The 24,145-nt window shown below is 43.5% G+C and overlaps 1 protein-coding gene across 3 annotated transcripts in view; it reads left to right on the top strand.

Moving 5' to 3' along the window:
• The window catches only part of LOC119965250 (CCR4-NOT transcription complex subunit 6), a 143,931-nt gene extending 120,049 nt beyond the window's left edge, over positions 1-23,882 (top strand). For 2 of the 3 annotated variants that reach the window (XM_038795740.1, XM_038795741.1), the window contains 2 exons: positions 18,648-18,850; positions 20,070-20,282. In XM_038795740.1, the coding sequence (XP_038651668.1) occupies positions 18,648-18,850; positions 20,070-20,282 (416 nt within the window). Of the gene's footprint in view, positions 1-18,647; positions 18,851-20,069 lie in introns of all 3 variants that reach the window. The other variant, XM_038795742.1, reaches the window with a different exon arrangement.
• The last annotated feature ends 263 nt before the right edge of the window (positions 23,883-24,145 follow it).

Raw genomic sequence — 24,145 nt, 5'->3', positions numbered from 1 at the left:
CTCCATGTTTGCATAGGGTCCCCCATGTCTGGCGGAGTTGGTGCACTGCTTTCCTTGTGGAGACCAGATCAAAGTCCACCTGGAGCTTTTTCCTCTCTGCCAGGAGCTCTACGGTCGAGGCCCCAGAGTATCACCAGTCCACCTCCAGTATGGAGTCAACCAGCTGTTGCCTAGCCACCCTCTCTTCCTTGTCTCTTCATTCTTTAAAAGCGATAATTTCTCCCCTGGTCACAGCCTTCAGCGCATCCCAGAATGTGGAGGGTGAGACCTCTCCATTCTGATTATTGGTAATATACTAGTCTCAGGCCAGTGATATTCTCTCGCAGAAAGCCTTATCAGCCAGTAAGGCCATGTCCAACCTCCATGGGGGGTGTTGGGCACGGCCCGTCTCCAATCTCGCATCCATATAGTGTGGTGCATGGTCGGAGATTATGATCCCGGAGTACTCCACTCTCACCAGCACTGGAAGCACCGATTCTCCCACTACAAAGAAGTCGATCCGAGAATAGTAATTATTTACTTGGGAGAAGAAGAAGAACTCCTTCTCCCCTGGGTGGGTGAATCACCATGGGTCCACTGCCCCCATCAGCTCCATAAATAGACCAGAGTTCTTTCGGGATTTCCGCTATGGTGTTCTTTATAAATTCCGTGTCGTCTCAGCTGCGAGCGATGCGTGTACCAGGACTACCATCCCTATAGGTCTGTAACCGTCTTTGTCGCCGTGAACTTCGTCCTCTTATTTAGCAAAATGGCTACAACCCCGGCCCTCGTCGCGTAGCCGGCATGGTAGGTCTGACCGACCCAGACCTTCTTACCCTCAGTCGGTCCTTCTCCCTCGGGTGCGTCTCTTGGAGGAAGACTATGTGAACTTTCATATTTCTCAGGTTGGTGAGGACTCTGGATCTTTTCACTGGGCTGAAAAGTCCCCCAACGTTCCTGGTGGGGGATTTTGCCCCCACGCTCCTGCAGGATCACATATTACCTGGTGGACACGCCCTTGCATGCCGGGGTTTCCCATCGTTAGGGGACCGTACAGAATGGCCACGGTCACTGTTCTCCCCACTGTTCTCTCCTGCACTCCGAGGTTTCCCTTTTGTCCAGGTGACAACTAACATGGCCGCCAACTGTGCCTCGTGGGTAAGCCCCTGGGCTCCAGGGTTTCCCTTTGCCCAGAGACCCTCGCAAGTGGTTGCTTGCAGCACCATTTTGTTCCACGTCACCACGTGTGGCCTGCTGTGGCCAGTCTAATTCCCTCCATCTTTCCTCATCTATTTCTCCCTTACGGTTATCCCCCCGTTCCCTCCCGTCCTCTTTCCCCCGCCTCCCAAGTTGCTGGTCATCACTGCCCCTGCTGCCGTTTTTCCAGCCTGTGCTCTCATCTGCAGGGACTGTGAGAAAGTGCTCACAGCATTCCGAACCTTACACCGATCTTTTACAGCACAGCTTTCATTTTGTTGAATTCGGCCTGGCGCTTGACCAGGTTAGCCCCAATGTCCTGGTATATCCAGATTTTGTGCCATCCCAGCTGCAGTTTTTGGACTGCCTGGCCCAGCACAGGATTCTCTCCCGGTCTAGGTACTGGTGCATTTTCGCAATTATCGCCCTCGGCTGGTCCCTGGCTTTGAACTTTGGTTGGAGCGATCGGTGTGCTCTGTCGATTTATGGTGGGTTAGGAAAGCTCTCCCTTTCCACCAGGTTATCCAGCATTTGGGCCACGTATTTTGTGGGGTCCCTACCTTTGATCCCCTCCTGTCGGCCTACGATTCGCAAGTTCTGCCACCTTGACCGTTTCTCTGCCTCTTCAACCTTTCCTTTCAGGTTGACTTGTGTCGCAGACATCCTCGCCACCTCCTTTTCCAGGGTGACGATCCGGTAGTTCTGGTCCTCTGTGGCTTTTTCCAGGTATTTGATTGTCGCCTGCTGGGCCTCCAATCGCTTTTCGCCTCTGTCCAGGGCCAACCACATGTGCAGCAGAGCTTCGGTCACCGCAGCCTGGATGTCCGACTTTGTCTCGTCTCTATATTCCCTCAACACTCTCGAGAGCAACATTCCCCAACCATACCCTGGTATGTGGGGGGACGGACGACTTCTTGTGCTGCTGGTCGGACCCTCTTGCTCTGGTGAAGTCCGGGTTTTGCCACCTTGTGCTGGTCGGCACACCGGTCTGCAGCTTGTCCAGGCTCTTCCCACCCCTGGTCTCCGCCCGAACCCTGTGCTGGCTCTTATTTGGCATCCTTCTCTCTTCCATTGTCCTGCTCATGCTATAGGGATGGAATGCTCGGTGTGCAACAGTTTTTCAGGTAGAAAGTGCATGTTTTTCAAATTTGCAGGAGGAGAGATACGTGATGTTCGACTTATCAGCACGTCCTCATCACCGGAAGTCACCACTAGCATTTATCACTGAACCACAAAATCTGAGGAATAAATAATGAGCAGAAAATCATATAATCATATCCTCCAGTTATATTTATATCATTTAATATCCAGTACCTACCAAAAAAGAATTAAAGTTTCATAAATTCCTCAATTTGTCTTGACATTTTCCGTCATCACTTTTCATTATATGTAGCATTGTAAATGGATAAGAAGCACTGTCCTAGAAAATCACTGAATAAGCTTATAAGTTTGGTTAATTAATGTTCCGTAATTTCCCCTACTTAGTCTGTGCTTCCATCTGGAGCCTGACCTCCAGTTGCAAATTTTACATATGTCTGCAGTCGGATTGTGTGTAAAAGATGCATCTTCAGCGTTGCCATGATCTAAAATTAAGTTGCCTTTTTCGTGGCTTTAGCATCAGTTATTTGTAAATTTACTTCCTATTGCGATGGTGTACTTTTCAGTATTTTATGAGTAGAATAGTGATGCATTACCCAGAGTAAGCCACTGTGCCTGGGCAACTAATTTACAATTAACTGATGCCAAAGCAATCTAAACTATGTTAGAAATAAATGTAATTCTTATTTCAATAGTAGTATCTTTGTCAAATTGATGGGCTGAATCAAGGACTAAAATAATTGATAATCAACGGGAGTCTAGATTCCTGAGGTTCAGTGTTGACGATGGGGCAGGATTCGTGGACTTCCGTGACAGAAAAACTGATGCCGATTCAGTGACTGTGCAGGGGCTAGCACCGTGTGTGCCACATGGAATGCAGTCGCTTCCAATGAGAAACGGTGCGGGATTTGCGATTGACACTCAGGAGGCTGACGAGCTGCAGCCGCATATACACATCGCATTCCCCACAAACACGCAGTCCAGCCGACAAGATGGCACTGGTTGTGCTGGAGCTCACCCATCCTACTGATGAGGCCGGCTGGGGCCAGAGGGTACCGGAGGGGGCAGGCAGTCAGCGGCATGCGCAGCTGCATGGCTGCCTTGCAAGCTGCGGCAATGGTGCTCCGTGCCCATTCACCCTAGCCCTGCAACTCACTTCCTCCTGGTCACCCCTTGCTACTCCCCCCAGCTCTTGCAGAAGGCCCCTGGCTATCTGCACAACTGTCAGCAAACTATGGCGATGTTGGGCACTTTCCGTACCCCCCGCTCTCTCCCTCAGCAGCCACGGTGCCTGTTTTGCAATTTTTAAAAGCACAAGTGAACCTGTCGTTGGGAGGATCGCCGAGGCCCCAGAGAATACCGGTTCAGGCCCGCTAATGATATGCCAACAGCTTTTGCTGTACATGCGTTCTGGAACGCATTGACGCCACTGTCGAGGTACCGGAGAATTGCGATTTGGTGTGAAAATGGCGGTCGCCACAATTTCAGCGTAAAAACTGATTATCCGCCCAGTCGCGTTTCGCGATTCCGTCGTCATATTTCGGTTTATTGCATTGTTGCTTTAGCTCTATCTGGCTCTCTATTGCTAAGTTTCATTTCTCTACATCTCCTGTATCCAACTTTATATTTAACATTAATCTTTTCAAGATCTGTAAGAGGTGTTGGGTAGCATCACAGACTCTACGGCATGGAGACGGGCCTTTCAGCCCAAACTGGTCCATGCCAACCAAAAGTTATTTATGATCTCAATAGAATTGAGGTGTCTTTCTTTATCCCCATAAATAACTTCAGTGTTGTTAATGTCATTTCTATATTCTACATGACTTCTATTTCCCATGGAGTACTCTCCCTGGCATAGTGATTGCTTGGAACTTGGTTAATTCTGCCTTTATATTAGAAATAAACAATTGGTGACCAATGGTGGCTAGTACATCTATTTCGACTTGTTACATTAATGGACCCTTTCCAAGCATTCTGTACTATCAGCTATTCTGAACACCAAATACTTAAGACATGCGTTAAGTTATTTTGACTGTACCATATTATCCAGCTAAAAGATTAGTTGTAAGTATCACTCTTGAACAGTGCAATGCAGTACTTCATCACCAAAGCAATGTTCATTTTCTGTGAGTATATGCCTTCACTTATCCTTGTGGAACCCGTGAGGACAATCATAATGTCTGAATCATCCTATTGTTTATACATAGCTTCCATTATCCACCTATTTTTTAGCACTTGAATAATTTTACAAAATGATATTCAAATCAAGCTTTTGGAGAAATTTTAAAAGTTTAAATGTTTATCCTTTTGCCTCTAATTTTCAGTAGCATATATTCTCGACTCAATGTCTCTGGCGTTATTGGAGTAACTATAATAATTTAATTGTAGCTAGGCAGTTTTTGAAATCTAGCAAATGACTTGTATCGCTCCTCACCATAAATCAGTGAATACGTTATTTTATGGCATACAGTGTTTAAAGACAGGAAACTTTTACCATCCAAAATGCAGTAGATTGTTCTGCTAAAGAGCAGGTATGTCTTTTAAGGTTGAAAAATGTAGTTGTGTAGTAATCACCGAATGAGCTCTTGGATATCAAGACGAGAGGTTCCAGACTTTATGGTCCCAGTATCTTTCGTTAAGAATCCCACTGATGTTAAATGCAAGGGTGGGTATCCCAAAACCCAGAAGGGTAACTTGGAACACTGGTTCTTAGTGATACATTTTCAGTTTGGTGTACTGCTAGAAAAGATATGCAAACCAGGGAGGAATCGTCCAATAGTTTTTTGATCAGTTAATAAATAATATTTCTTAACTTAAAAGAAAAACACATGGCAGTGGGGACTATAATCCACAACAACAGTACACTTTACACTGATGGCTTTACACACATTATTAAATTAAGTTGCCCCTTTGTCCCCCAGCTATCTACCTTCCCTGAACTCGTGAGACACCTGTTGTTCCCAAACAATATCCAGTATTATTTGATTCGTATGAACTAAATCCAGCAGATAATCACCATGCACAGGTTATTTGTCCATGTTTGGGAAAACCGTCTTCAATTTGAGTGAAGGCGTAATCTTCTCTTTGGATTTTAACCAGCTGCCCTTTTATCATTTATTTTCAGTGGAGATTGTTCTCTGTAGCTGGGTATGGCTGTGATGGTAGCTGCCTCTACTGTCTCCCTTTCCCCAATTCTTCCCTCTTTTTTTATTTGAATGAAACGTCATAATTTGAAAGACTTTTATTTCTCAACCGTTTCTCATCAGTTCTACATTATAAAGATTTAAAGTACACATTAACATATGAAATATTTTCACACATGGTTCCCAATTTCTCTTTTACACTTGTGATAATGCATCAATGATATTTTCTCTTCCAGCCACAAGAATAATTTTCAAATTAAACAGTTGCAGTAACAAACTCCATCTAAACAACCTGGTGTTCCAATTTTGAAACCTCTCTAGCAATTGTAGGGGATTCTGGTCTATATATATATATATATATATATATATATATATATGATTGTCTCCACACAGACAGTGACCCGGGATCGAACCCAGGACCTCGGCGTTGTGATGCAGCAGTGCTAACCATTGTGCCACGGTGCCACCCTATTCCCAGGAAACTTTATCTCTTTTCTTATAGGTTCTGGAAATCCCAAATGACCTGCATTCTCACATCCTGTGGAGCCATCTAACTATGTCCTAAAATACGTCCTAAATATGAAATTTGAGCTTGAGAATATTCACTTTTGCCAAATTCATGACTAGATTAGCTTCTTTTAAGCATTCAAACAGTAATTTTCGGTGTTGCAGATATTCTTCCTAACTTAGACTAAACACCACTAATAGTCAATGTACATTGCACAGTGTTTCAGTCCCTGAATGACTTTATTCATTAGCCTCTGAAATGTTGCGGGCGTGATCTTCATCCTGAATGACAACTTTATATTGTTAAAAGTCCTTTTGGCGTCACCAATGCTGAGATTTCCCTTGTGTCTTGGACAGTGGCACTTACCAATATCCCTAGGACCAGTCTATTTTCGTGATGAATTTAGACTGTCCAACTCTTTCAGTGCAATCCCCCAGCCATGGTACAAATCTGGTTGAAACAAATCGCTCTTGATAATGACATTCACTTTCCTGTAGTCCACAAAGTTAGATCTAGCTTCGGCACCATTAAGATAGGTGATCTCCAATCATGAGAACTCAATTAAATAATATCATTTTGGAGCATATATTTAATTTCCCTCTGTACTTGTGATACCGTTGCTGGATTTAACTTGTATGGACATTGCTTTTTTGGAGCAGTTTCCCCCACATCTACATCATGCATCGTGATTTCAGTGCTACCTAATTTATATCCACAAATACATTAATAAGACTGCAGTAACTCTTCTAATTCGCCTCTGCTCTTATCTGGAAGAAAACTTAACCAGTTGTTTAAATTTCCCAGTACTTCTCCATTATCTAAATGAATTCGAGGAAGAATTCCTCTTCTCCCTGTTTCATTATTACTAAGACCTCAGGCTCGTCCTCATCTCCTCTATTCCAATATCTCTTTGAGTATGTCATATTAACATGATTAAAATTTATGTCTATCTGGTGTGTGTACTGGATAGCTCCGGTGTTTTTTTTGGGGATTTTTCCAATTAAGGGGCAATTCAGCGTGGCCAATCCACCTACTCTGCATATCTTTTAGTTGTTGGGGTGAGACCCATGCAGACACTGGAAGAATGTACAAACTCCACACGGGCAGTGACCCGGGGCTGGGATCGAACTTGGGTCCTCAGCACCGTAAGGCAGTAGTGCTAAGCATTGGGCCACCATGCCATCCTCCAGTTTTCTTTCAATCTGATATGGTCCACTAAATCGCGAGGTTTCGATGGTTCGCCTGACACTGGTGATAACACTAGCACTTTCTCGCCTACTTCAAAAATGAATCTGTGCTCTCCTATCGCTTTCATGCCTTTCTGTGCTATCTTTAAATGTTTCCTTGGCACTGCCCCCTTCAGTCCTTCTCTGAAATTCAATACGTTGTCCAAAAGCATAATCTCTGTTTTCTTACTCAGTAACTTTTCTTGGATTAATTTCAGTGGTCCTCTAACTTCATGTCCATAAACTAATTCCAAAGGACCAAATCATGTGGAATCATTTGGTGCATTCTTTATGACAAATAATAAAAATGTAATTCCCTTTATCCCAATCAAGAGTGTAATCTTGACTATACTCTCTCACCGTTGTTTTCAAAGTTTGATGCCATTTTTCTAATATTCCCTGTAACGCTGGATGATGTGCCAATGATGTGGATCGTTTTATTTCCAAGCTGTTCATGACTTAAATAATCCTGTCCTGAAATTTGACCCTTGATCCAATTTATATCTTTCGGTAAGCCATATCCAGTAAAGAACTTGGTTAATTAATCTACCACTCTCTTGGCTACCATGGGCGCGATTCTCTGCACCCGTGGAAAATCGCGAAGTTGGCCGTGAAAACGGCCGACTTTTGCGACGGCCCGACACGGCCCATTTCCCGAGGTATTCACGTCCGGGAAATGGGCTAGGATCGGGGCCACGTCAATCATGTGCACGATGACGCCGGAACGCGGCGAAGCTACGAACATGCCCACGTGACGCCGCCCGACGCTGTAAAAGGGCGTGGGCGAGCACAGAAACTGTAGGCCAGGATGTCGGAGCTCAGGAGAGCAGCCCCGTGATTCGTTGAGGCTGACGTGGAGATGCTGCTCGAATCAATCGAGCAGAGGAGGGGCATCATCTGCCTGCGTAGAGGGCATCGCCACCCTGCCAGCGCGGTGCGCCACGCCACGCCTGGCGTGAGGTGGCTGCTGCTGTTAGTGCTGTGGGGCAGACCCCTCGCTCTGCAGACCAATGTCGGAAGAAGATGCACGACCTCACCAGGGCTGCCAGGGTAAGTGCCAAGAGGGTGCCCCCGGGTCACAACCATCCCTCCCCCCTTAACTTAATCACCCACCTCCCCCCCCCCCCCCCCCGCACGGGGAGTGGAGGGGGATTGGGGCAGAGTGAGTTGAGGGTGGTTCACTAAGTAGTCACAGACCCAGCGCTCTGGCCCCCATGGAGAGATGCAATGGTCTTATTACAACTTGACCCCCAAACCGCCAGTATCTGAACGGCCTGCTGACACCTGCCGTATTGTAATGATATACCTATGCCCCCTCCCCCAACAGGACAAGACCGCTCACAACACCCGTGAGCGGAACAAGACTGGAGGGGGTTCGCCCATCCTGTGCCCCCTCACCACGTTTGAGCAGAGGGCACTGGACCTTGTTGGGGGATCTGCCACCCGGGAGATCGCGCAATGCGAGGTTGGCGGAGCTGCAACAAGTGAGACAACCCTACATGACAAACAACCCTCCCCCATCCTCTGTCCCTTCACACCCTGCCCACTGGGTCACCGTCCAGCGCCCGGCCGAGCGAATCTAAATAACCCGTTTCATTCTCTTCCCCAGGACGTGATGCCGAACGACCAGGGTCATCTGCCTCCAGGCAGACACAGGCATCTGCCCCCACCTCACCCAGGGCCGCACAAGATCAGCGGGGAGTCCCATCCTCCCCAACCGAATCTGTGGAGCAGGACGCCCAGAGGGCGGCGACAGAGCAACAGAGAGAAATGGCCCGTGAACGCCCTGCGGCCTCTCAGCGGGCCGATGACATAGAGGAGGCGTCAACACAAGACGACCTCGAGCTTGCGGCACAGCTATCTCCCACACCATCCACCATCCCAGAGACACTCACCCCGGTTGGCCTATTTAGTGATGAGGCTCCTGGGTCACAGTCTGGGTCGCACTATGTACATCACAGCTGAGCAGGTACAGCAGGTGGAGGTCGGAGCAGCCGAGGGCCCGGACTGGCGGAGGCCAGACCAGGCCCAGCATGCAGCTGGCTCCCAGACGTTTTCCGAGTTCCTGGACTTTCTCAACCCACCCGCACAGCCGATGCATCAAGAAACCCAGGGAAACAATGACGGGATACCGATGGTGCAGGGGGCAATCGATTGTGTTCACGTCCCCATGCGCCCGCCTGCAGGGGACAGGGACGTGTTCACAAACAGGAGGGGGACATACTCCATGAATATCCAGGTAGTATGCGACCCCCACATGAGGATCATGAACGTCTGTGCAAGGTTCCCAGGGAGTGTGCATGACTCCTACATACTGGCGAGTCGTTCATCCCTGCGATGTTTGAGGGACGTCCCCCCCCGGCTGAGGGGCTGGTTGCTAGGCGACAGGGGTTATCCGCTGAGGTCTTGGCTGATGACACCTATACGGAGGCCTCAGACCAATGTGGAAACGATGCCCATGCAGCAACCAGGGGTGTGGTGGAGCGCTGCCTTGGCCTCCTGAAGATGAGATTCAGGTGCCTGGACCGCTCCGGAGAGGTCCCCGCTCGGAGACTGGAAGGAGTCGGTCGCATAGAAGTTAAGAGCGACCGTCACCTTGATGGCAACCGGGATCGCGTGTCCTCCCCCCGTTCCACGTGGGGCGAAGTGCGCCACGAGGTGACAGATATGTATCACCGTCTGCCTACTCAGCCGGAGTCTCCTCCTGCAGGTGATGTCCATCATTGTTAGGAAAGAGATCCGGGCACGGTACACCCTCGGCCTTGGTCGTCGCCTCTGGCGCCGTGGCTGCACCCTCACTCTCTCCCCCTCCTCCTCCTCCTCCCCCCTCCATGCTGCTCGACGACTGGCAACTCCTCGGCCCTTCCCTCTGCTGCTGCAGCTTGCCCTGCATCCACTGCAGGTTGTGGCTGTGGATGCTGCTGCATCTCCAAATGCAGTACTGCGGCCCCAACCACTGCGCAGAACATAGCCGTTCTGTTCGCAGACATTGTGCTAACCTACAGAAGGGTGGTGGGGGACAGAGAAACGGGACATGTTAGACGGACATTTTAGACGGAGGTTAGTCGACACCTCGGCAGCCGCCTGCCACGGGATACCTGTGTGTCCCGGTGGCCTGGTCGCGCTGCTGACACGCGGGCAGCCTAACCCCTGGTCACTTTCTGCATCCAACGGGCAGTTAACTACGTCCTCTTAACCAGTGCGTCAGTGGCCTGTGGCCGTAAGCCACAGGGGAACCAGCGGCCGTGTCCTCGTGACCGCCACGCCATGGCATGGTGGCAGACATTTTGTAACGGGGTTGGACGGGTCACTCGCTCACTCTCTCAGTCTCCCCCCCTCCCCCCCTCAGTCTCCCCCACTCCCCCCCTCAGTCTCCCCCACTCCCCCCTCAGTCTCCCCCACTCCCCCCTCAGTCTCCCCCACTCCCCCCCTCCGTCTCCCCCACTCCCCCCCTCCGTCTCCCCCACTCCCCCTCTCCGTCTCCCCCACTCCCCCCCTCCGTCTCCCCCACTCCCCCCCTCCGTCTCCCCCACTCCCCCCCTCCGTCTCCCCCACTCCCCCCCTCAGACTCCTCCCCCCCCCCCCCCCCCCCTCGCTCTGGACCCCCCTCCCGTTCTCGGGATGCCTTCCCCGTTGTGGCCAGACTCCAGCAGTGCGCTCGCCTAATCGAAGCTCTCGTCAGCCAGCACGACTGGTTGACGAACTTGAAAAGCAGGTGTGTTGGCCGGCGTGAAACAGTGCGTGATGACGTCGGGAGTTCGGCCCATGCGGGCTGGAGAATAGCGGGGGGCCAATAAGTAGCGATTCTGGTCGTGTCGGGGGCGCGTTCGAGGCCTTTGCCGGGAATCCCGACGTGTAGTTTGTGCGGGGTTCGGAGAATAGCGGGAGGGCGTCGGACCTGCGTCACCGTGAAAATTTGCGCGGCCCGCTATTCTCCGAACCGTCGTGAGTGCGGAGAATCGCACCCCATGTTTCTTAGCAGTATGACTTATGGAAATCTAGTGGATATATCCATAATAGTTGATTTGTATTGATTTCTACTTTGCATTTTCGAAAGTGGTCCAAGACAGTCGACTAGAACCCTTGTAAAAGATTTGTCAAAAGTTGTAATAGGTATCAAAGGTGCTTGCTTTCTTGCAGCTTGTGGTTTCCCTATTACATGACGTGTGACTTGTTCAACAAAATGTAACTACATCCTTATGTAGTCCCAACCAGTAAAACTGTTCCTGTATCTTTGCTTGTGTTTTCTTTATTCCTAGATATCCTCCTAATTGAATTTCATGAGCTATCCTTAGAATTTTTTCATAGAATCATAGAACTTACAGTGTAGAAGGAGGCCATTCGGCCCATCAAGTCTGTACCGGCCCTTGGAAAGAGCACCCTACCTAAGCCCTTAACTCCACCCTATCCCCACACCTCCACCGTAACCCCACCTAACTTTCCTATGCTCAGGAGGTAAAACAATTTGATGTATTTCTGCCCATTTTCCACCTGCACCAATATGAGTAGGACTTCATTTTCTCATTAATATGTCATTCTTTACATAATAACATTCGGGAATACACTTCGTTTTCAATTCCAGATAAGCTGGTTTATTGTGCAATCGCTCTGCTGTAATTGTATCAAACCCTTTGAGCTAAACACATCTGCTTCTTCCCTTCATCTTTTCCATCTTCATTCAACTTTAACTAAAGATAGTAGCAGGCAACCATATCTTACTTTTCTCATCCTGTGCTCTAAACTCTTCATTCTCTTGTCTTATCCTATGTGCCTGTGATCCTGTTACCACATAATCAGAAAATATCCCAGGATCATCCATTTGCAATTTTTCTGTTGCTTGATTTTCTACCAGCTGTTCAACCACAGTGAGCATCATTACTATTTGTAATCCAGCTGTATCATTCCCGAGAATGAATTGAATCTCTGCAATGGACAATGTTTCTGCCACTCCTACGACCACTTCTCCTGTCTTCAAGCTACTCTACAAGTTTACTTTCACCAGAGGAATTTCTTTAGTCTCTCCATGAATACTACTAACCAGGACCTCTTCCTTCATTATCCCGTCTGAACAACAATTATCTTTATTCCACAATATTAGGGATTGACCCGTTCCTGTATCTCTCAAAATATTGATATATTTTCCCATTCCATTTTGTACACGTGCAAAATTTCCTTTCACATACAAAATCCTTAAACACATCAGCTAACTGCTGTTCACTCCACCCCTGTGCAAGTTAGGCACATACTTTCACCCCTATTGCTTTTCCCTGTATACAAACCCTACCAGCTTCTCGTGTCATCCAGTCTCTGATTTAATGTTTCCTTTCTTAAGACTTAGAACTCCACTGGTTTGCCATTTAACTCTCACATAATGATTTTGAATGGCCCAGTTTATTACAATGAAAGCATCTAACTTTCCTCGTATCCCTCATTCCCTCCATACCACCTTTTTTACTTTGAGACGAAGCCTACTTGAATTTTCGACCGCTCCCTCCTGCTTGACTGTCTTTTCTTGCACCTTCCCACTTTCTTTCTCAGCTTTAAGTGTGTCGAAAAAAGGCTTTGACTTGTGTGCTAAATGAAATGAAATGAAAATTACATTGAAAAGCCCCTAGTCGCCACATTCCGGCGCCTGTTCGGGGAGGCTGGTATGGGAATTGAACTGTGCTGCTGGCCTGCCTTGGTCTGTTTTCAAAGCCAGTGATTTAGCCCTGTGCTAAACCAGTTTGTAGTCCTCTGCAAGATCTGCGGCTTACCTCTCAGTTTTAAACCTTTGTTCCTCCACATAAGCTGTTCTCACTGCCGGGAATGAATCTTTGAATTCCTCCATCAAAATTAATTAAGCGTCTCATAGGTTCCTTCTAATTTAATTCTCTGACCCACCTATCAAAACTACTTGTTTAACCCTTTAAAATTCAATATATGTCTGTCCAGACTGCTTTTTTACACTTCAAAACTTCTGTCTGTAAGTCTCCAGTACTAATTCGTAAGCACCCAATATAGCTTTCACTCCCCAAGATCTTTCTTGTGACAAAGATGCACAGACATCACTAGTCTTACCTGTGAGTTTACTCTTAAGATCAGCCTCCAAATATCATGTGACCATTTCATTTGTCTAGCTATTTTCTCAAATTAATTAAAACATCCTTTACCTCAAATTTTGGAAGTGCCTGTACAAATCTGAACATCTCCCACTAGGTTCATGCCTGGATCTATGCCCTTCCTCCACCCACTCTGGTGTCTCTGCTTTAACTTGCAGCATTTTAAGTTGAAATGCTCTCTTTTTCTCCATTTCCCTTTCTGCCATTATCATTCTCCATTTCCAAATACCTTTGAAAAGCTCTCTCTTTGTCTCTTTCCATTTTTCTCTGCCTCCAATTCAATTTTCTTAATTTCTAGTTCTTTCTCTTTATCTTTCATCTTCATTTCGAATTGTTTCATTTGTAATTGAATTTTAGCTCATTCAATTTCCTCACTTTTCGAAGAAGTTGGTTTACCTTGCAACTCTTGTACATGCTTGGTTATTCTTTCAATTACCTCAGCTTTCTTAGTCCCTGCTGGTAACCCTAATTGTAACGTATTCGCCAATTCCATCAATTTAGCATTAGGTACAATTTCAGATTTTCCAAAGTATAGTGTCTACTCCCAAACAAGTCTTAGCCATTGCAAGAGTCCTGTTGCAGTCAACATATTTTAAATCACACACCTCCTCACTTGTTCCACACTTTCCTCACTATCACATTTAAGAGCCCAGGAATTATGCTTTTCAAAATCCTGCCGAAGAGCCCCGAGGAATAGCCCAGTCATTTTGAGATCAATTAATAAAGAATATTTATTTACTTATGATACTATGATACACTGCAACACAGTATTACATGAAGTTGTCTCTTTGTTCCCAACTACCTATGTTTCCTGTACTCTGAGAAACGTCTTGTTTCCAGACGGTACCCAATATTATATAACTCTGAGGTAAATCCGGAAGATAATTACCACGCACACGTGCATTGGCTAAGTTTGGGAAAACAGTTGTTTTCAGTTTCAGCGAAGGTGTAATCTTGTTCCAGTTTTTGATTTTAACTGGCTGTCCTGTTTTGGGGGATACTGTTTTCTGCTGCTGGATGTGACTGTGATGGTAGCTCCCTCTAATGTGTCCCTTTCTTCATTTATGGTGATGGATATATCATTCTTTCCCTTTGATGTTACCCACCCTGTGGCCCAGCTTTTTAGCATATAAGTGCCAATTTCCTTATCTCTCCACTCTGAAGTTAACTATTCTACACGCAATTGTTTTGGCCTTGTTACATAGGTAAACACTTGCTTTTTTTACTGGTATGCTATTTTGCAGATCAAAACCCTCTTCAGACATCTGCTCTCATCAGTTCCCCTTTTTTATTTTATCCCAATTTCATTTTTTAATCTTAATTTTGCCCAGTTATTAACACTTTGGTTGCTACAATGTGCTTTTTTTGATGTGATGTTTAACCGACAAGAAATATATCTCAGACATGCATTTTTATAATAAAACTAGCTGGTTTCACACAGCCTTGCTCATAGACAGATCCAGGCTCTGAAGGAACAAGAGGGATTATGCCAAAATGATGATATGAGCGCTGCTTTATCAGCATTTGGAGCAGCCCTGCTGATACTATGTTCTTGTGATGAGGTTTCACGGCTACTAAGCCATTGAGGGAATGTTTTTGTGTTTGGTGTTCTTTGGAGATGGACGTTCTGCTGGCATTGGGATTGAGCTTTGACTAGGAAATCATGAGGCATGGAAATTTAGAGCATTGACAATAGCATCAGGAAGAATTGGGGACCCATGTGTTAACTTCTTGGGCATTTTAAACTTACTATTTAACTTTGTTGATTACTTGTAAATTTAAACTATTGTGTATCCCATATTCATTGCTTGCCCTAACACTGCAGATTACTTACAAATTACTGCGGATGCCAGAATCTGAAAAAAAAACTGAAAATACTGCACATTTCTCAGCAGGTCTGGCAACATCTGTGGAGATAAAACGGAGCTAACGTTTTGAGGCTGGATGAGTGTTTGTCAAAGCTATAGAGAACGAGAAATGGGGTCAGCTTTATACTGTTGTGTGGGGTGGGGCTGAATAGGGGGCCAGCGATAGGTTGAGATTGACGAGGATGTGGAGGTCAGAAGACAAAAGGAATGGGAATGGAGGTGATTAAGGCTAACAGGGTGCTGATAGTGGCACATCAAGAGATTGGAATGTGTGAATGGCAGAACAAAGTTGAGCAGTATGCAGACGGACTGGAAGTGTTCTGCAAAGCGGTCACCCAGTCTGCAGTTAGTCTCTCCAATGTAAAGTAGACCACATTGGAAGTAGCAAATGAAATAGACCAGATTGAAAGAGGTGCACTTGAAAAGAGTGTTCAGGACCTGAGATGGTGAGCAGGGAGGAGGTAAAGGGGCAGGGACCTGCTGAGATTGTCAAGTATTTTCAGTTTTTATTTCATACTTTGTTTTTGCCTGTGCAACAAGACACTTAAAACATGTTTCAAACATAGACATAGAACATTTATGCAGAAGGAGGCCATTCGATCCATTGAGTCTGCACCGGCCAACATAAGCCCTCATTTCCACCCAATCCCCGTAACCCAATAACCCCTCCTAACCTTTTTGGTCACTAAGGGTAATTTAGCATGGCCAATCCACCTAACCTGTACGTCTTTGGACTGTGGAAGGAAACCAGAGCACCCGGAGGAAACCCACGCAGACACGGAGAGAACATGCAGACTCCGCACAGACAGTGACCCAGCGGGGAATCAAACCTGGGACCCTGGCACTGTGAAGCCACAGTGCTAGCCACTTGTGCTACCGTGCTGCCCTTTAAACTGCTTGAGTAACTAGATGTCCAAGCTGTCACCTCAGAGTATTACTAACCATTAAAATCCTGACATTTCATTAGTTAAGGAGATGCTATTGAGTTTGTTGTTCACCAGGATCACCAGTTCCACTGTAGACCTTGCCTCCCCATTATTAATTTGCACTTCCAGCAATTGGATTTTAAGAGTGATGGAAAAAATCCAGCCCGTGGCCCATGCAGTGTGCAAATTCTGGGTCAATTGCTTTTGTATCTGATTCTGTATATGGGTTTCCAATGAACTGCATTATGTTGCTATTTGCTTTGCACCACTGGATGGTGCTGTATGTAACCAGACCTGCATCATTGCTTTGTTTCTGTACTGTTAGTCTAGAGGTAGAATGTGTGTGGGGGACGATTTATGGGGTTTGCAGAGCTGGCTTCATCTCTAGCCACAAAACCGCTTCGTTTGAGCCTCCGATTGCCTGATGTTTTGTCATTGTTTTCTTATTACATTGCAGATCTTCTGTTATTTGTTTATGGGCCCACATGTTTTACTAATTATTGTCTAGCCCATTAGGAGATGTCTAAAAGATCTTCCTCATATGTTTGTAAAATGACCTTCAAGCGAGATCACTAGGTTTTTGTTAGCTGAAGGTATTGTGACAATTGGAAGATGTTTGGAAGATTGGATTCTAAATGCAGGGGGCAATTTAAGGTTTAAAAGCTTGGGGTTGGAGTGTGTTTTCTTTTAGAAGAATTCTGTTATGCAGGGTCTTGGTCGGTTTAGCAGCCAGCATGTGAAATTGACAAAGGAATATGTTTTTCACTCTGGGCTGATGCATAGTGGTTTGCCTGGGGAAGTCCCTGGGGAGTTAATATGCTTTGCAGCCTGCAGAGATAAGTTATTTTTCAACTTGGGAGGTGGAGCCAAGGAATTCAGATAGATAGTTTGAAAGCGGTCGAGAGACAGTTGGTGGAATAACCTGGGAGAGAGGAGTTGCCTTCTGATCGGCCTGATGCTGAGTCCACAATTCTTCCACAGTAAGATAGATTGAGATCTTGTGTTTCTTGTTGTTTAATGGGAAATTGATTATTAGTCTTTAAGGTGCAAATTGTAAGCTGTTCTTTTTGGGTGAAGTTAAAAGGTGTAATGTAGTTAAAGTTTTGTTTTAAAAATAAGCAAGCCCTGTTTCTTCAATCAATCACTCCTGGAGCGAATCATTCTACACAGTCTTTCAAATAAACTAAAATATTGGGGTTGTGGTTCAGTATCGTGGCCACTTTTGGGGTCTGGTCTGCTCAAAGAATATGGAACAACCGTGAACAAGGAGTTGAGTAGGTTGTTTGGTGGCCTTTTGTGCCAGCTCCACCATTCAACAAGAACATGGTTAATAATTTATCTCTGCCTTCTTGCAGTAGATTTGAGGATTTAAATCTTTATAAAATAAAATCAAATCTAAATAAAATAAAGGACTTATTCTTGTTCCTAAATACCTACCTGTCCTTTGCACAGTCATTCACAGCCCAGGGCAGATGCCTACTGACAAAAGGGTTCCTTGAAACATAAAGATTTATATAAATTTCCAAAGATACTTGCTGGAAAGTAATCCTTTCTGGACACCCAGTTAAGGAGAGGATTGAAAGTCGATTGCGTCACGTTGTCAGTAGTCTGCCATTAATTACCATCTTGGCTCTATGCATGGTTTTCGTGAAGGAACGAGATTGAAACCAGTAAACGTGAAATTATTGTGTTCATGAGCTGGGGTAGGGAGAGAAATTTGAATGTACTGGAGGAACAAAACTGATTGCTATTTGACATTAAAGTAGAATATTTTGTTGTTTTCTGAATGGTCAACAATTTTCAAGAACGGCTAGATACCATGTCTTGTTGCCATTATTACTATGTGGACTTACACTTGAGGACTTCATGAGGCTGAAACAACTTAAGTGCTTTCACTAAGCATTTGCTCTGCTCTCAAAGTCATGTCAATATTTTAGGTTTTCTTAAACCCACTTCCCAAGTTTTATATTATTGAAGATAGTTCTGAGGTATGTGGAGGTTTATTTAATTAGGATTAATGCCCTTTCTGCCAAACATAGAGGTCATTTTAAGAACCTGAGTCTCGACAATGGAGCTTCATCTGCCCGCAATGAAAATTGAAAATTAAGTTCTCCACTCTGCTCCCCCTGTCCCTGCTTATATGATCTAAATTTTGTAACGCTTTTCACATTTCATTTACACAACTTAAACCAGACCTGGCTGTCAATACCTTTTTTTAGCTGCTACCTATCCCAGTTAAAGATTAAAAATCTAGCTCAGATTAAGATTTTGCACAGAGTGCAGTTGAATACCAAATGACGGTAGTCGGTTATGGAGCAAAGCGCATCACCTCCCTCCACATGCTTGCTCGCTCCTGTGGTGCCTCCTGCTCATCCTCACCTGTGGCCCAACCCTCACCCCTGCAAAGCACTTTAGAATGATTTAAAAACAGAAGATGGTAAAAAAGTTCAGCAGGCCTGGTGGCATACGTGGAGAGAGAAACAGAGTTAATGGTCAAGTCTGTATGACTTCTTCCGAACAAATTTCCAGATAATAGGTGTCATCTAAACCAAAATTGTTTTATTTTGTCACTAAAGATTTGTTTGTTTTTCTGATCTTCAGGTGTTGTAGAATACTTGGCCACTGGAGGAGTTGATACAAACCACAAGGATTTTAAAGAGCTGAGATATAGTGACTGTCTAATGAAATTCAGTAATATTGGAAAAAATGGAACGCCAAGTGCAAGGATCACTCATGGCTTTAAGCTGAAGAGTGCCTATGAGAATGGCCTGATGCCTTATACAAATTATACCTTTGACTTCAAAGTAAGTACCACATTATCAGTTTCTCGTCAACTATTCGAGTCAAATATTACAACAAATATTATAATAATATTAAATATTAATATTAAAATTTGTTTTGATATTTGGTTAACTTTGACATTTGGGGATCAGTGATTTTTTGGGTTTAGTGGATTTTTCAATGTAATCCCAGCTGTTGGGTTGCCAATTTTTAATAACCTTTTTTGATTTAATCCTGCTTTATTTTCTCCCTCATGTACATTTGTGTTGTCCTACTCCCTATGGTTTAAATATTGTGTAGATTCTCGTCTCTATAATAAGTTTTGACGGCCTGGACCTCTTGCTCAATAGCCACTCTTTCCCCCTAAATACAAACTTCAGTTTGAAAATACTCCGTATAATTGAAAAAGGAGTGACAAAAGGCCATATGAGGGCTGTAAATTATGATATTCCACTGTGAATAACCAGCTTTGTTAGATTAAGCATCTGATCCTTCTGTTGCTGATGTGGGCAATCCATGGACTAAAGCTTGTCTGTAATAATTGCCTTCCATGTTGGGAGCGGAAACAAATCACACCACAGAAAATATCTGCAAGTGTGATATAAGGATTTCCAGATTCTGTGTTTTTAAAGCATATGAAGAATTCCTGTATGTGAAAACAAATTGTAAAAACAATGGGCTTTTCGAACAGATGCCCCTTGGGTACTGTCTCTGCCATCCGATCGCACCCTAGCCTGTCCAATTTCATAGCAGAGCATGGGTTCATATTTGGTCAAAGAGAGTCAGATAGGACAGCATGGATTCAGAACAAAGAACGTTCAGCTAGTCTATCCTTATTGACTGCTACCCACTTCAAGCTGAAATTCGACATTGGGAGGAGACTATTGATATTTATGACATGGAAATACTATTCTCTCAATGTTTTGCTTTAAAGGCAACTGATAGGAAATGTACTTAATAGTTTACATGGATTGTTTGAATCAAAGAATAGCTCTCAAGCTGGTCTGATTGCATTTTTTGCAAAAAGTTTGGTGTCAGCATTTTTTTGCTCTCATCAATCCTCATAATTTGTCAAATGGTGTAATGTGATGCACGTAGAGTTGTTTTCCAGTTTGATACTGATTTGCGTATTTGGTTACTTCAGGTTATATGTGGTATCAATAACCTTTTGTACAAACCAGAAGAGAAACTGAAGTTCATTGTGACTGTCGAAAGTTGATTATATTTTTTACTTGACTGCAGGGTATTATTGACTACATCTTCTACTCAAAGCCTCACATTAACATACTGGGTGTTCTTGGACCTTTGGATCCTAATTGGCTGATTGAAAACAGCATCAGTGGCTGTCCACATCCACATGTTCCATCTGACCATTTCTCACTTTTTGCACAACTGGAGCTTTTACTGCCCTTTGTGTCACCAGTAAATGGTATCCATCTGCCAGGCAGAAGGTAGTTGTGTGTGTACTCTTTGGAGGGAAGCCTCTTAAACAATCTTGTAAAATTGTAAAATCAAAGTACTGAGGAGTGAAGTATGGCCAGTAGGATTGTTGTCTAAATTATGTTCTTAATCAATTTTTAAATTTGTTTCTTGGATAGCTTGTCTCAGTAATAAACAATAGTAGTCTGGTGCTATTTACAGATAATGAAATTCTGAGCCCTGTTTCCTACTTTGTAAACAGTAGACAAATGCCGAAAATGGGTTTCTTTACAAAGCTTCTACTGCTTTTTGCTGCTTCATTTTTGGTGTAAAATGAAGCAAAATCTCCAGTCTCTATACATAAGTTATACAGTTGATTCCTATTAGAGTGGGTGGGTGGATAGGAAGAGAGGTGCGGGGGGGGGGTGGTGAGTGAGGAGGCAATTTGCTGCAATGTTTTATTTTCGTAGGAATGTTCACAGAACAGAAACTCACACTTTGAAATGCAACTGTGCACTTTGAAATCCAACTAAGTGAATGAAACATTTTACATTGTCACCGTTTATCTGAACATTTTGTAATATGGTGGAAAGTTTAATAAATAGCTACATAGGGTATAGAGTGCAATTGACTTTGAAATGGGGACAAAAGAACTGTAATCTGACAATATTTAATTGCTTAAAGGCATGTTCAATGGTGAAAGTAAGGATTTAATCTGCAAATGTTGACAAAAAAATTATTTTCCAACTGTTCCCCTGAATTTAATTTAAATATCAATTAAAATTATCATGTGGTTATCTCATCCTGGTCAGGGCAACAGTTTTTTTTTCCCTTGCCTAGATGTGTAAATATGGATTCTTTCCCCTCCCACTCATTTGAAAAAAAATACTGCCTCAATGCCTAGTAGCTCACAAGTGCGCTTCTTTTCTCTCAGTAGAAACTTGGGAGTGCTTCAAGCCAAAGTTAAACAAGAAGAAACTAAAATGTTTCAGTAATGCCCTTGTAAACCTCACAAAACTGACTGCTCTGTGGGGGTCTTAACCCTGGAGTGTTTCATTACATGTTAATTCAAAGTAAATATGCAGGTGTAAAAGAACTGTGAGTTTGGTTTTTAAATTGCCTACTTGTCAAAACAGTAAACTATTTTACTGAAGTGGAATCAACTGTGTATTGTTGCACAAAAATCCTGTCTAGCACTACCTTTTCAGGCCAGTAGTAGCCATTGAGGACCTTTCTTTCCATACTTCACTCCCACAATTTTGAGAAGTGTTTGTATAAATTTGAATTTGAATTTAGCCTTTAATGATTGTATATGAACCATAGAAGACCTGATTTAGTGAGTTTTGTACTTAAAAAGATTTAAAACAGATTTGGAAAAATGATTGTATTGTAAACTAAGGCTAAATTTTTATCTGTTTCATGCTTTAAAAAACCATTTGTAAAGAAAAAAGAAGTTGCAACAGGTTTCCTCTGCTAATATTTGCACTGTTCTGGGTTTGTAACTCGTGTACTATTACAGTTGAGGACATTGTTGATTTAAATTCAAGTATTTCACTCCTCAGGATTTGGTATCAGCATTCGAACCTTATAATCTCTGAATTTCCCCAAGTTCCTCTGATTTAATTTTTTTACATGACGTGCCTCATCAACCTTTTTTATTTTTTGAGGGGTTTTTTGGAACCAGCACTGCCTGTGCACGCGGAGAAATCCTGAGCATCTTCTTTTGAGATTTTTTTAAAAAATAAAAACTGTTAAGATTTGTGAGATTTTATGAAGACACTTTTGTATAAGCTCTGTGGCATTTTTTTTTCTTGTGGAGCAATGAACACCACATTGTTGATCAGGTTGGGTACAGTAGGGTGCAGAGTATAACTTTAGCCCATTGTACCCTAGCACTGCTTCTGTCCCTTTGCACAGTGCTACTTTTCACCAAGGAAAGCTGCATCATGTGAGACCATACACCATCAATATTGTGTGCTTTGATCTTGTAGAGAAGTAGCATTCCTTGGTAGGAATTTTAATGTTCTGAAGCAGTGTAAACTAGAACTGAGCTATATTTTGCATGCAGGTCTTCCAGACAAAGTTTCAAATCCATTATTTTTTTAAATAGTCATGATTTTGTGTTTTTTCAGCTGGACCAGAGCTATATCTCTACTCTCTGTTCATTGTGCCATTGGTAGCATATTCTTAAAGCCAAGTGTGCAAGCTTTAGTAGGTTAGCTTTTGCTGTGCTTTTTGTTTAAGGTGCTAGGGGGAAGAAGGGGAACCTTTGGAGTTAGCTTGTACTATATTATGCATTGAATGAGCCAGAGGTATAGTTTGATCTAGCTTTTTAGTTTCGACTGCAGGCAGAGAGACAAAAGAACACAACATGACACTAAAAAAAAATTGGACCAGTCTTCATTCCAGTTTACAGTTAATGTGGAATGCAGCTAAGTGGATTGTGACAAATTTTAACTTTTAAAACGTTTAACTAAAAAGACAAAGCACTTAAATAAAGATGGTGCAGACAAAACCAGGATGGAATGAACAATTTGGGGAAACTCGCTAAGTTTAAAAAATGTAGTAAATACCCATAATAGAGTAATGATGAACCCTTGTCTGGGACCTGCAGTCGTCTTTGTTTGTATAATTAGCAAACATGTCCAATTTATAATCAGTAAACTAATTACTGGTAGTATTGTTTGTAGTAGATTTAATGAGTAGCTTTTTGTAAAGTGTGAATAAAAGGTGTTTACTCATGTTTTCCTTGCTTTACCATTTTATTAATGTACATCATGAAACCCCAAACTGAAGTAAATTAGGCAAAGTGGCCAATCAGTATTGATTTCGTTATTCCAGCTTCATGGTCACTTAGAATGGATATATACAGTTCACAGTTCAAAGGGACTGTTAATTCACAGACCAATCCAAATGCTATTGTATACTTCATTTCTGTGACTGTTTGAAGTGTGGTGTCTTATTTAAATTCTGTACTGAAATTAAATTTTATCTCTTTGGTAGGGTATTTGTGGGAATTTTTATATGCAGTATTTTTTTGCATAGTCCTACAAATGTAGAGATGTTTGGATTTACAGAATGCAAAAAAAACTCAAATCGGTGCATTTTATGTAAGTTTAAAACACCCCTTTACATCTATTCAAGAAAGTAACAGACCAGGTTACTTTTGTGTACAGTCAAATTCACTCCCATGTCCAAATTAAATGTATTCCAGTGAGTCCTTGATGGTAACTTGTAGGCTACATAAATCTGAACCTTCTCCACATTTTCTTTAGTGATGATCACTACTCAGGATAGAAGGACATCTTTAGTTCTGTGCTAAACCTATTTCTACAGATTTCACTATATAATGCACTGCAGCAACTCTTGTTTACCATTTTTCATGGGTGCACTGATCAAACCAGCAATTACATCTGCACTAAGTAATTTTTTTAAAATTACAGCTACCTAGGCAGCTCTAAAGTCAAATTTGAGATGAAGTGGTAAACGAGGGCTTTTTAAATGTTATGTGAACTTTTTGGCTTGAATAGCAGTTGATAGCACGATGTTTTCCATAAACAGGGTCTGCTTGTTCCTGTGCACAGGTGTATTTTTCCTACTCACAGCTTGGACAATAAATTGTATATCTATTTCAAAGTTTGTTTGCTGTGTTTATTCACATTACAAATATAGTAGTACAAGCCCAAAATTTCTACATCCACAACCTGAAATTGTGTAGAACCTGTACAAATATTTCATGGAGACATTAGGAATGCCGGCTGAAACAAGAGCAGAAGTTAGGAGGTATGTTGGAAAGCTTGAAGGAAAAAGTTTTTAAGATTGGTGCTTTTCATCTATGGGTATACTTCCCAATGTAGCTGAAACATTATTTCCTCACTTGAAGTCCTAGTTAGGTTCTC

This window comes from Scyliorhinus canicula, chromosome 4 (genome assembly GCF_902713615.1).
Source record: "Scyliorhinus canicula chromosome 4, sScyCan1.1, whole genome shotgun sequence".
In the NCBI taxonomy this organism is placed as follows: domain Eukaryota; kingdom Metazoa; phylum Chordata; class Chondrichthyes; order Carcharhiniformes; family Scyliorhinidae; genus Scyliorhinus; species Scyliorhinus canicula.
This window is presented reverse-complemented; position numbering and strand designations above follow the sequence as displayed.